At 33.1% G+C, this 12564-nt stretch overlaps 1 protein-coding gene across 8 annotated transcripts; it reads right to left on the bottom strand.

The window, feature by feature from the left end:
• Positions 1–27: 27 nt before the first annotated feature.
• Positions 28–7517, bottom strand: LOC7481437 (uncharacterized). Of its 8 annotated transcripts, none has more exons than XR_002980275.2 (8): positions 4023–5405; positions 3241–3927; positions 3028–3111; positions 2716–2791; positions 2273–2589; positions 1940–2161; positions 1055–1081; positions 848–966 (listed from the first exon to the last, which is right to left on the bottom strand). XR_002980275.2 is itself a non-coding variant. In XM_024595045.2 (8 exons), the coding sequence occupies exons 1-6, from the start codon at positions 5370–5372 to the stop codon at positions 1970–1972; spliced, it is 2706 nt and encodes a 901-aa protein (XP_024450813.1). In that variant the 5' UTR covers positions 5373–5405; the 3' UTR covers positions 848–966; positions 1055–1081; positions 1963–1969. The 8 variants fall into 8 exon arrangements, 5 of the variants coding, with proteins under 5 accessions (XP_024450817.1, XP_024450816.1, XP_024450813.1 ...); XM_024595045.2 differs by having other exon boundaries at positions 1963–2161; XM_024595049.1 differs by lacking the exons at positions 1940–2161; positions 2273–2589; positions 2716–2791; ... (1 more) ...; positions 3241–3927; positions 4023–5405 and adding exons at positions 28–299; positions 640–734; positions 6598–6628; positions 6982–7074; positions 7359–7517 and having other exon boundaries at positions 834–966.
• Between the last annotated feature and the right edge of the window lie 5047 nt (positions 7518–12564).

The raw sequence follows: 12564 nt of genomic DNA, 5'->3' as shown, positions 1-12564 counted from the left end.
TCGTTCAACTAAAAAAAAAAATCAAGATTGTCAAATAACTTTTAACATTAAAATCATATTTCTTAAAAAAGAATCATTTTTGTTTTGTTCTGGCGTTGAAATCATATTTCTCCAAAATCAAAACTTTGGATTTATTAACAACATTTTAACCTAGGGCCTGTCGGTAAACAGGTGGTTCATATGTTCTTTGCGGATTTTTTATCCGAAACTTTAATTGCGATGCCCTGATGTCCAGACAGGTCTTTATAGAAAAATTGGAAACCAAGTCGCAATCCTCCATCAACACTCCAGTGAGGGTCCTAACAAGGCATCCAAATGACAGGCTTCAGATATCATATCAATACATTCTATTAGCTGCACTTTAACTCAAAAGTTCAAGCCATGGAAATTATCTCACTACTGCAGTTCTCTCATTTCCTAGTAACTGCCCACAAAGGCTATAAAATTATGGAGACGGCGAAACCTCAGATGTAGTAATAATGATTATGATAATTAATTTATATCTGCAGTCAACATGATGATGATAATGATGATGATGAGCATGAACACACCCATGAGCAGCATGCCATACAGCCAAACCACATTGATGCGATGCATCATAATCACAACCACATCCTGATGCTGAGGTTAAATAATAACCTCTACATAAATCCAAATGGATTCTGCTGCGGATATCACATCACGGAAGAAAAGGGTTGTGAGAAGGATGCGCCTCTTTCTGCTTTTTGTAAGCCCTGAGAAGCAAAACAATCAAAGATAGATGTGACCACATACTCTAAACAAAAGCTTCTGGCTAAAATTTGACAATCCTTTGGGTTGACACTGCTAATCACCTGGTGGCATTTAACCCCCCCAGTCCAACAGTTCCCAGAATAATAAAAAGGAAAGGGATCTGAATCAGAGCACGATTGCTTCTTCCACCATGCGCTCTTGGCACTCCAGTCCTCACAACTCGAGCATATGTGGCTAAACAAGACAGCTCATGTTTGATCGAGTGATGACAGCCAGTAAAAGAAAAGAGAAAACAAAATTGCAATTAAAAAAGCAATGTTACCTGAAGCTGAATCTTCTCCTTTTGCACCTGCGGTTGCCATACATGAAACTTTTAATAACTCATTCTCATTGGTAGTAAATAGCAGTTCAGCTAAGTAACGGCTTCATAATCTTCTGAACAGGGTGATTAACACATAAATCGTGGTTTGCAAACTCATCCAAATGACATATTCCAATTAGACACTGCAACTGAATGATCTCATGCAAAAAACTCAAGATTGCATTCATTTAATATTTAAAGCAAATGGAATTGCATCTACAATGTTTGGGTAATTGTTTATCTAATTTTTTAAGGGAATTTTGACCTCCAACAATCAATATGAATCCATACTTTTAAAGACAAGAGGCATTCATTCATATAAATAAACAGATAACTTCATGAACATGGATATTAATAAATACTAACTCATCTAAACTTCAGTCTCAGAATAGTGTGCTAAACATGTAAGACTATATGAGATGTAAGATTATCTGTTACAAAAGCAGCAAACATATATGCATATCAAATTAGAATGGGCAAAAGGACATCATTAACAAGTAGACCTGTAGTGCCAACACCATCAAAATACCAAATCAAGAACATACTTACAAAACACAGAGTCCAGAAATAATAAATCAAATGAACCAATTTGATTGAAGAACAAAGACAGAAAATAAAGGTTAGATAGGCTACTTAGTGGGGATCAACTATTATGATTAAGAAATAAAAAAAAAAATAGAAATCAGAATAAGGAAAGACAACCTGGAAATGTGACAGAATCAATTAGGACTGTACGAAGACCTTAACAATCACATACTGCATAACAAAATACAAGATGATAATCGGTCTATGATATTACCGATTCACTTTGCTATCAAAATATTAAACGTGTATCTCACTGCTTACTCCAGGTTTGATGAGCCACATACATATTAACTAATCTGTCAAATCATCATCAAGAAAATCAAGACCATCATCATCAGTGGTAACTCCTCCGGCAGCAGGAATAACATCCAAAGGCTCAAGTACCCCTGCCAATGTCACCATATCTGCAGGTCTCTTTTCTTGATGGTCATTCTCATCCATTTCATCTCCATCAAATTGTTCCATCTCATTATAAAGGATCTCCTAAAACAGGACCAGAGGTTTCACCAAGTTCTCAATCACTCCCTGAAGAATTGAGGCATTGTGCAGGATAAAAGAATATTTTTGAGAAAAAGTACATATAATTGGAGGTACCTCATCTTCTTGCATGGTTTGTTTCTCTGACTCTACAAGCCAGTCATCCAGTATGTTTTCAGTAATTAAGTTGTCAAATGAGACCACATCACCAGGCTTTCTTCCTAGTTGGCGTTCTCTTAGACGCAAATTATAGTGGACAAAGGTAAGCTCGTTCCATCTCTTCCGGGATGCAGTACTATGCCTTTTACTATGAACTTGATCATATATACTCCAAGTGTGTTCACATATGAGAGATGAGCATGTCTGGCTTAGTATACGAATGGCAATTCGTTGAAGCTCTAAGCAACTTATCCCATGTTGTTGCCACCATGCAGCTAATAAGATATTGATAAGTGTACACATTTAGATCACCTCTTGATTTTGCATAATAATATAAGCAATCAGACTCCATAATTTGATTTATGCTTAATCAAAGATGCATGACATCTTGGACAAATTACCTGGATCAAGCTCCATTCTAGTACTAATAGCCAAATCAGTTCCAAAATCAGCTTTCGCTGACACAAAATCAGGGATCTGCTGGGGTCGCACATTTAAAGATCAACAAAATTAAGAATACATAACAAAACATCAAATCATGAGCATGAAAATAGTTCTTTTGGCTGCATTTTGTGGCATCATTTAGTGCAGCACAAATTAATGGTAGCCTAACCTTCAGACAACTAACTACACAAAAATATCTCTAATGTTAGTCCTGTCCTTAAAAATGATACAACAGCAACCAAAACAAAACACAACAAAAAGCACATTACCTGCATGGATGCAGAAATTCTTTTGCCATTGTCAACTTCCAGTCGAACAATACATTCATTTAGACCACGAACAACCTCAGGATTCTATGACAAAGATACATTCATTTAGACCACGAATAACCTCAGGATTCTATGACAAAGAAATGACATAAGGACAGAATGGCAGGACATTAAGCTTAAAACCAAAAGAGGTGTAGTTGACATAGCTCATACCAATAGGAAATCAGGTCGATAGCGGTAAGATGGATTTAGAAAGTAAGCAGCCACGTAAAGTGGGTGGTGAAACAGAGAGCTCCATTGGTTTTCTATCACAGTCCAGAAAGGTCCATATTTCCGTGCATCATCCCCATGAATAATTTTAATTGCATGTTTAGCTCTGCACATGTCATTATATATATATGCTATTGATCGGGTTTCATCACCATCTATCTTCTGAAGAACAAGCGCAACCGGTTCTAAGGATTTTTTCACGTGCTGCACCTTCTTCCAGAATGTGGCATTTAAGACAATTTTTTCAACTTCTCTACCATCATCTGATTTGGGAAATCGGGAAGATATCCATTTGTTTGATTGGAACATTCTCTTAAGACCAACCCTTTGGTCCAACAAACTTTGTAAAGTGAAGAATGCAGTGCCAAACTTAGTAACAGCTGGCCTGAGAAGTTCTTGTCCCTTTGTGAATTCTTTTTTCATATAATTCAACAACCAAGTATTGTTGTAAATAAACCTTGTAACTTTTTTAGCCTTATCTACGCACTCTCCTACCCATTTTATATTCAAAAAGTCCTCTACCATTTGATCAATGCAATGGATAGCACATGGTGTCCAAAATAAATTTCTCCTTTTCTCTTCAAGCATCTTCCCAGCAGTCTTAAAACTGGCAGTGTTTTTAGTGATTACCTGTGTCGGAAACCAGAAGAAAACAGCTTATTAGGCACCCGTTTACGAGTGCATTTGAGTAACGTGAGAAATGTCAGAAATAAATATTTAACTACCTGAACAACATTTTCCTCACCAATCTCTTCCACCACCTTGTCCAACAACTTGAAAAGGCTTGCGGCATCTTCGATCATATCAGTGGCATCAATAGAAGAAACAAAGTATGCACCTCGGGGACAACAGGCCAAAAGGTTAATTGATGTCCTACCCTGGAGATCGTTCCAACTATCAGCAACAATAGAACAGCCAGTAATTGTCCAAGATGCCTTAAACTCTTCAAGATATTCTTTTATTGTAATGATCTCATCCTGAAGAAACCGACCAGATAGTAGTTGGCTTGAAGGTCCCTGCAGACCAGGCCCATATTGGCCAACCAACTCCAGCATTTTGAGGAAATATGGGGAATTTGCTGCATTTGAAGGGATTCCTGCATGATAAAAGAATTTGCAGATGGAAGAGATCACTTCCTTTAGAGCTTTCTTCTCAAAACCCATCCTTGCTTTTGTTTGCCTGTAGTGCGATGATGTTTGGTTTTTAAGAGACTTCAAAAACACTGAATCCAATCTTGATCTTTTCATTGGTGGTTCAGCACCGTTGCTGCTACTACCAGGGGACCTCCCCTTGATATTATTTCTGATGTCATTGTCTGAAATTTTATCATCAATGGCCAGCAAATCCTTACTTGAATATTGCAACAACCCTCCCTCTTGCTCCTCCTCTTCATCCTCGTTATCTGAGTTGGTATAGAAAGTGGATATCTCTTTAGATTCAGGTTTCCGATTCCTTCTTCCAGTACGGTGCCATTTCATGTTCTCCTTGATTCTAAGGTACACCTCCTCAGGTGCCTTGTCACAATAGGCAACTTCCCCAGGGATCCTAGCCAGATGTTGTTTAAAGCGATTGATGCCTCCACTAATAATTCTCTCACAATAATTGCACTTCACTCTTTTCTTCTTTTCATCTTGAGCAATACAATGTTCCCAGCCCGGGTCCACATATCCTAAGGATCGAAGAGAAGCAAACCTTATAACCAAGTTCTTGTCACCCACCACCTTTTTGCCTTTTTGTTTGTAACTGCAGGAAGCTTCCTCCATGTCATTATACTCACTAGAGTGGAAAGCTAAAGATGCCTGTTCAAATTCAGCTTGCCTTCGCTTTCGACCTGAACGGCATCCTTCCAGGTTTTTTCTCATATTGAAGCATACTTCCTCAGGAACCTTACCACAATGAGTAACTTCACCAGACATTCTAGCTAAATGTTGTTTCAATCTGAATATTCCACCACTAACTATTTTCCCGCAGTAGTTGCATTTGACCTTCTTTTTTCTTTCATCTTGAGCAATGCCATGTTCCCATCCAGGATCAATATATCCTGAGGATCGAAGTGGGGCCATTTCTTCAAACATTCGTGTATTAGCACAGCAGCAGCAGCTTATATCCTTGGCTGTTACATTCAAAGAAGCATTAAAATAAGCAAACAGCTATAAGAAATGAAAACATGCAGGGATTTAAATTTTAGAGCAACCAAAAGACTACTATCTAAGGGGGTAATAAAAGCACCAGACAAAGGAGCCTTCCTAAATCAGAAACAATATTATTGCAACAAAAGCGATGTACATTATGATAAAATCATCTCTTGAGATTGGTCATGGTTTTGGTGCTTGTAGTTTACTGGCAGATGTCCTTAATATAACAGGACTTTGAGCAAAATCGAAAAGAACGAAGAAAAAAAGATCCAGCTAAGATATAAATATATAAAATGATTAAGGTTGAACAAATTATGATCCAAAAGACAAGCAATGATACTGGGTTAACTAAATGGATGATGAATGTGGCGGTGGAGCACAAATTAAGGACTTCAATTTGACATGAATTTCAGTCTAAAAAAAACTAAAACAAAATCCTTGATACCAACAACGAAAATTTCACATGCCCCGCCAGATTTCCATATATTCCAAATGAAGGACAAAGTCATCCCACTGACAAAGAAAATAGGACACCCACAACAACACAACACCAGCAACATCCACAACAAAATAAAGAAAAAGAAAATAACATGGGCAATTCTGAGTTTCATCAATACCATGCAGCAAGAAAATAGGAAACAAATTCAGTAATAGAATCAATTTACCATGTTATCACCCTGGAAATCCTTTCTCAAGTGCAAGGCTCCTGTTGCATGTACCTCTAAACCTAGTCGACTTGTGTTTCTTCCTCAAAGTCAAAACCGTAAAATGGGTCTTCCAAATAAACCTGTGTTAGTTACAAAAGCTACAGTAACAAGTGAGTTGAGAACCCAAAGAGCAAGCAATTAACATGCAAAGGAGGGAACAGCAAAAAAATACACCCACGAAGAAAAAAAAAGCAAATAGCAGATTTACTACAACAAAGTCATCTCAGCAGACAGACAGGAGATGCAACAGTATGAAATTGACACACAATGTTTCTAGAAGTTTCTATTCAAAGTCAATCAATAACTCAAATACATGTATGCAAAACCATGAGAATATTAATGCAGAATCACAGCTTCGGCCACTTCCAATAAGTTTTCTAATCCATTTTTCAGAGCTTGCAAACCACGATTTAAGTTTTTCAATATATCTCGTGATACAAAAAGAAGTGAAGAATTACCGGTCTGCAAATAAGTGTAAGCTTCTGAAATCTGCAGCAAACGCAAAAACAGCAGTTAGAACCATGAAAACAATTATAAAAAAAAAATTACCTGGCACAATACACAACCTAAAGACTCGCAACATTTAGTTTGACATTATTTAAAAAAAGAGGGAAAAAAATTACAAATCGAATTACTACAGCAAAATGCACATTGATGCTATAATGACCGTTCATCCGCCTAGGCCCTAATCATAATACAGATGCAAGCAAGCATTATAGCCACACAAGGTGTGTCAGTTTTACCGAAGTAACCAACCATAAGTTGAGAAGATCACAAAACTCTTGAAACACTGAAAAAGAAAAGGAGATAACAAAAAAAAAGGTTCGTGAATGCTTAATCACCAACTTAAACTTGGACTCGGCACCGGGCTTTTCATGAAGAGGAAAGAGGTCAGGATGAGATTCCCATACTTTCTTTCTGTATGCAGCTTTAACCTAATACATAAGATGGAGACGCAAATAAATAAATAATTCATTTGACAACAAGAAGCAAGGAAACAAAGAGAAGAGCTTAGCTTAGCTTGAGAATCAATGATCGATTACTAAAGAAAGTGATGTATTCAAACCCTAGAATTAGAAATTAATTTTATTTATTTACTGGAGCTCATAAAATATAGATTCGAAAGAGAAACGACTAACGGATCAGGCCCTGTGTTAAGATCAAGATTGCAGAAGAAATTGAAGAAGGGGAGAGAGAGAGAGAGAGAGAGAGAGTTGACCTGAGAGAGAGTGGGGCGGGAATTGGGAGGGAAGCCTAGCAAGACCTTGGCCTCATCACCCTGCATTTCTTTCTGTAATAATCTCCTTTTTGAGGGGTTGTTGTTGTTGGTCTTTGCTGCTTCTTTTCCTCTCTTCGAACCGAATAATAAGAAGGAAAAAAAAAAAAAACGTATTGGACTACAGTACGTTGTTGAGTTTTCTTTGGATAAACCACTGTAATTCTAATGAAGTTTCACTTTCACTTTTAGGATTTGTTTGTTTACTGAAAAGTTTTTTTTTTTTTTAATAATTGTTTTAGAAAATGAATTCCTGAAAATTTACTGTTTATATTGAAATATGGGTTGGAGATGTTTTTAAAAATATTTTTTATTTTTTAAAATTTATTTTCATATCAGTATTTTAAAATTATCTAGATATATAAAAAAATAAAAATTTTAAAAATAAAAATTTAACCACAAAATAAACATACTTTTATCCTTCAAATAATTTCAATATTACCCCTCCTTGCAGTAACATCAAATGGATTGATGTTGAGTCCATTTGATATTATGTAGTAGTAATATTTATTTTTTAAAATATTTTTTATTTGAAATATATTGAAATAATTTTTTTATTTTTTAAATTTATTTTTAACATTAATTTAAAACTAAAAAAATGAATTTTTTTTAAAATACAAAATCAAAAAAATAAAAATTTAATAACATTACAAGAAGAAGCACCCACTTTTAGAGGTTGATTCGATATTTTCATTAACGAACTGCCCTCCATTCTACTCTTGTTTTTATTGGAAGTTAACTATATGTAATCGTTTGGAATTTATTTTTTTTAATCTTCGTGAGTGGATAATGTAAATTAACTGACGGTTATTTTCATGTTATAATTATTTAAAATTGAATACCTGCCATCTGTTATAATAAGGTTTTTTTTTTGTTAGCTTAATTAAATTACTATTACAAGATTTCTTTTCATAGATTAATTTTATATATATATATATGAACTTATATATTGCAGTTCGTGTTAGGCTGAATTTTGACGCATTTAAGTTTTTATTAATTTTAAGAAAGCTAAAATTTTTATTTGTGTTCATAATGATAGGTGAGCGTGATATATTTTAAATAAGATGCAGTTTAAACTCGACTTGAGTTTGACTTGGTTATTTGATAAATAACCCGAGCATTCTAAGTTTAGTTATTTTATTAAATTTAATTAACATTATGAAAATTAGAAAATAAATAAAATATATTGAATGTGACTGTGACTTTTTTTTTTTGTTGGATTATTACTTATGAGAATAAAAGCCAAAGTCCAATCAAACAGTAAAAAAAACGAATTACATTGAGTTGATGGAGTTGAATAAAGGTCTAGCTAAGCCTAGTTTCTTATATTAGTGTAATTATACTGAAAGCTAAAAGAACTTAGGAATTTATAGTGTATATACTCATTTTTTAATATGGATTTATATAGTAAAATTACTATTTTTTTTCTTATAGATCAAACTCATTTGGCTTGGTATAAGGGGTAGAAAGGTTTTTTTTATAGGATCCATTAATTATTACAAGAATAGACAAGGTTAAATAATCTTTTTATATTTTTATTGCAGTGTAATTACCATTAAAAGCAATAAATATTAAAATTAGGTAAGGGTTTTTTTTTTATCTTTGACTTAATTTTAAAAAAGTTAAGTCACTTCATTGCTATTAGAATTTAAAAAAAAAATGCATTTGATTTAGGGTTTCTTTTAACTTTTATATTTGGTTATTTAATAGTTATTGAGTGTCATTAGAGGCAGTATGGTAATTTAATAAATAAATTATTTAAAAAAAAACAAAAGTAGATACGCGTGAGTGGTACTTGTTGGAATTGGACGGCGCGTGCAGCTCAGTGCAATGGGCAGAAACTTGCTTCCAAGGCAGCCAACGAAGTGTCTCGGCATCCCCTCCATGTACAAGCAGCGTGTGTGGCATAATTTTTACCGATTTAGCACGTTTGACCTTTTCTTATTTTTCCTTTTCTTTCTCTCCTACTTGATTTTCTTGTTGGCCTTCCAAAAATCAAATCAGCCTCTAAGGTTTATTATCCTTAACATTTGGTCTATATTCTCTAAATTACGATTTTTTTATTTAGAATAATTTATGAAATTAAAGATTTTTTTAATTTCATCGCCTATAGATTTTTTTTATCTATCATACTTGGTTCTCATTTTTTTTTTACAATTTGTTTTACTTGAGTGGTTTTTTAAATTGGTTTTTTTTTTTACAATTTCATTATTCTTGAGTTTTTTTCCTATCAAATCTAATCCTTTTTTTTTTTGCTATTTTTTACCTTGAATTTTTTTTAAATTGATTTTTTTATTGTTTCATCCTATATCATTTAATTGGCTAGGTTTTTAGCTTTTTAGTTGAGTCCAGATCTAGAATATAACAGATTGTGGCTTTAAGAGATTACTCGGGTTTACGAATTTCACTCGAGCTTCTGTGGTTTTTTTCTCTTTTTTTAAGTTTTTTTTCATCCTTTAGCATTTTGTTATTTTGTTATTCACTTTCTATGACATTTTTTAGTTGTTTTCAAATAAAATTAATTGCCTAGGTTTTTTTTTGTCTTTGTTAAATTTAGCTTTTTAAAAAAGAAAATTTGTTTTTTTATTAAATTAAATTAGTTGATTTAATCCTCCTTAACATTTAATTGGTCGGCTGTTTAGCTTATTGGTTAAGCTTGGGGTCTAGAATTTAACAAAGTGTGGACTTGAGAGATTAACCCGGGTTTATAAGATTCACCCGGACTTACTTGGTTTTTTTATCTTCGCTTTTTTTTTTGTTTTATCCTATAATATTTTGTTTTTTTTCTCTCGCTTTCTACAATATTTTTCAATCGTTTTAAAAATAACATGGCCTGCCTTGATTTTTTTTTTGTCTTTGTTAAGTTTATCTTTTTAAAAAAAGAAATTTTGTTTTTAAATAAAATTAAATTAATTGATTTCATCCTCCAACATTTCATTAGTCTAGGTTGAGTCTGAATCGAGAATTTAACGGATTGCAGATTTGAGAGTTTAATACGGGCTTACAAGGTTCATTCAAGCTTATTTGGTTTTTTTTAAGCTTATTTTTTTTTCTGATTCCATCGTCAAACATTCTTTTTATTCAATTTATGTGGGATTTTTTTGTCTTTGTTAAATTTAGCTTTTTTTAAAGGAATTTTGTTTTTTAATCAAATTAAATTTATTGATTCCATCCTCTAGCATTTAATTGGGTGGGTGTTGAGCCTAGGTCTATAATTTGACGGGTTACGAGTTTGAGAGATTAACTCAGGTTTACAAGCTTAACTCGGGTTTGTTTGGCTTTTTTCTCCTCCTTTTAAGCTCTTTTTTTTTATGTTATTTCATCCACCAACATGTTTTTTTTTTTTGCTTTATATGAGATTTTTTTGTTGTTTTGAAAGTAACAAGGGTTAACTCGAATTTTTTTCAGCCTTTATTGAATCTAGCTTTTTTAAAATGAATATTATTTTTAAATTAAATTAAACTAATTATGTGAGTGTAAGCATGGGATTCTCGTTTAATGGTGTTTTGTTTTGCTTATTTTCCGGGTCATTGCTCTGATTGCACAGACAACCTCTTTCAACTACCAAATTCTTAGATTTTTCTTACTCCTTTTAAAATGTTGATTTCACATTAACATCCTTTTTTACATTGGTAAAAAGCTAACCTGACCCATAACATAGCATAACATATATCATCTATCTAGTTATAAATAAACTAAAAGAGAATGGTAATTTATTATTATTTTTTTCTACTATTTTTAATAATTAATATATATATATATATATATATTAATTATTAAAAATAGTAGAGGAGTGAGTTTTTCACTGTAGTACTAGAAATAGATTATTGTAGATCACTATAGTGAAGTTATTATTTTGCTCTTCAGTTGAAAAAAATGAAAGCCTTAGTGTTGGGGGCAATTTAATCTTTTTCAATGGCACATTAGTCATTAAAAGATTGTTAAAGGGTAATTGTATTTTTAATTTTTTTACCTGCTTGTTTCAACTAAATTTGTTTATTAAAATCAATAAAAGATATTATATATATATATATAAAACTGAGTGAATAAAATAAAAGGAAATATTATGCAAGACCATACATATTAGAAATATTATTTCAAAATAACAATTTTTTTATAAAATAAAGCTTATCTGTGTAAAATAATAAAAAAAACTCTTCAAAAATTGAATAAAAAAACAATTTTTTTTTAAAAAAACCTTTATCCAAAAAAAGCTTGCAAAACTCGTGGCTTAGGTCATAAGACCGAAATAAACCGATAAAAAATAAATTAAAGATAACCACAAAACTATTTTTTAAAAAATAATAATGTGAAATGATAAAACTGTAAAAGAAAATGAGGGGAAAAAGGATCCTTAACCATATTACTTGTATACCAAGACGCATGAGATTTTCACTGTACATTTGTCACAATGCGAATTTTTTTTTCCAGTTTGGTCCTCAAACTTTGTTTTTAGATGATCAAGTCCTATTTAAAGAGCAATTGATTACAAATTCTTATGAAAGGGTGGGATTAGAAGAGGGGGGATCAAAATGAAAAATGCGGCAAACATAAGTGACATACCATAAGTTTTGAAAACATTCACTTTGGTCCTCCAACTTAAACAATCACGCAAATTATATAATTGTGGTCCCTCAAAATTGTTCCAATTCCATTTTGGTATAGATGTTTATTTTTGTTATTTTTTTGTTCTTGATTGAGAGAGGGGAGAGAGGGGTTGCTAGATTTCGGTGATAGAGAGAAAAACTTGTCGTTGGCACCGATTTAGATCACCAAAATAAGGGATTTTTGTGTCAAATTGTTCCATTTGATGCAGGGAGTTCATAGTGTTTTTGTACCTTAAAAGTTCGTGAAAAAACAGATATGAGCCCGAATTGATTTTTGGTTTCTAGTTGAGTCCGGTTTTTGGAGGCGGTTTTTTGAGGGCATGACTGGGTTTGTCATGGCTTATGGGATGTTTTATAGGTGTTTTTTGTCAAAAATAGGTTGCAAAACAGGTTTTTGGGTCAAAAGAGCATAAGCCCTAATTTTTTAACAACCACAGTGGCTGAAATATAGGCAAAACAAGCGACACGTCGGTTGTTGGTTGCTTGGGTCTGGCATGGCTACCCCAAGGCGCTTGGGTTCGACATGGTTGCCATACCCAAAG

This window comes from Populus trichocarpa, chromosome 2, assembly GCF_000002775.5.
Source record: "Populus trichocarpa isolate Nisqually-1 chromosome 2, P.trichocarpa_v4.1, whole genome shotgun sequence".
NCBI classification, from domain to species: domain Eukaryota; kingdom Viridiplantae; phylum Streptophyta; class Magnoliopsida; order Malpighiales; family Salicaceae; genus Populus; species Populus trichocarpa.
Note: the sequence above shows the minus strand (reverse complement) of the source record. Positions and strands in the feature narration are given on the sequence as shown.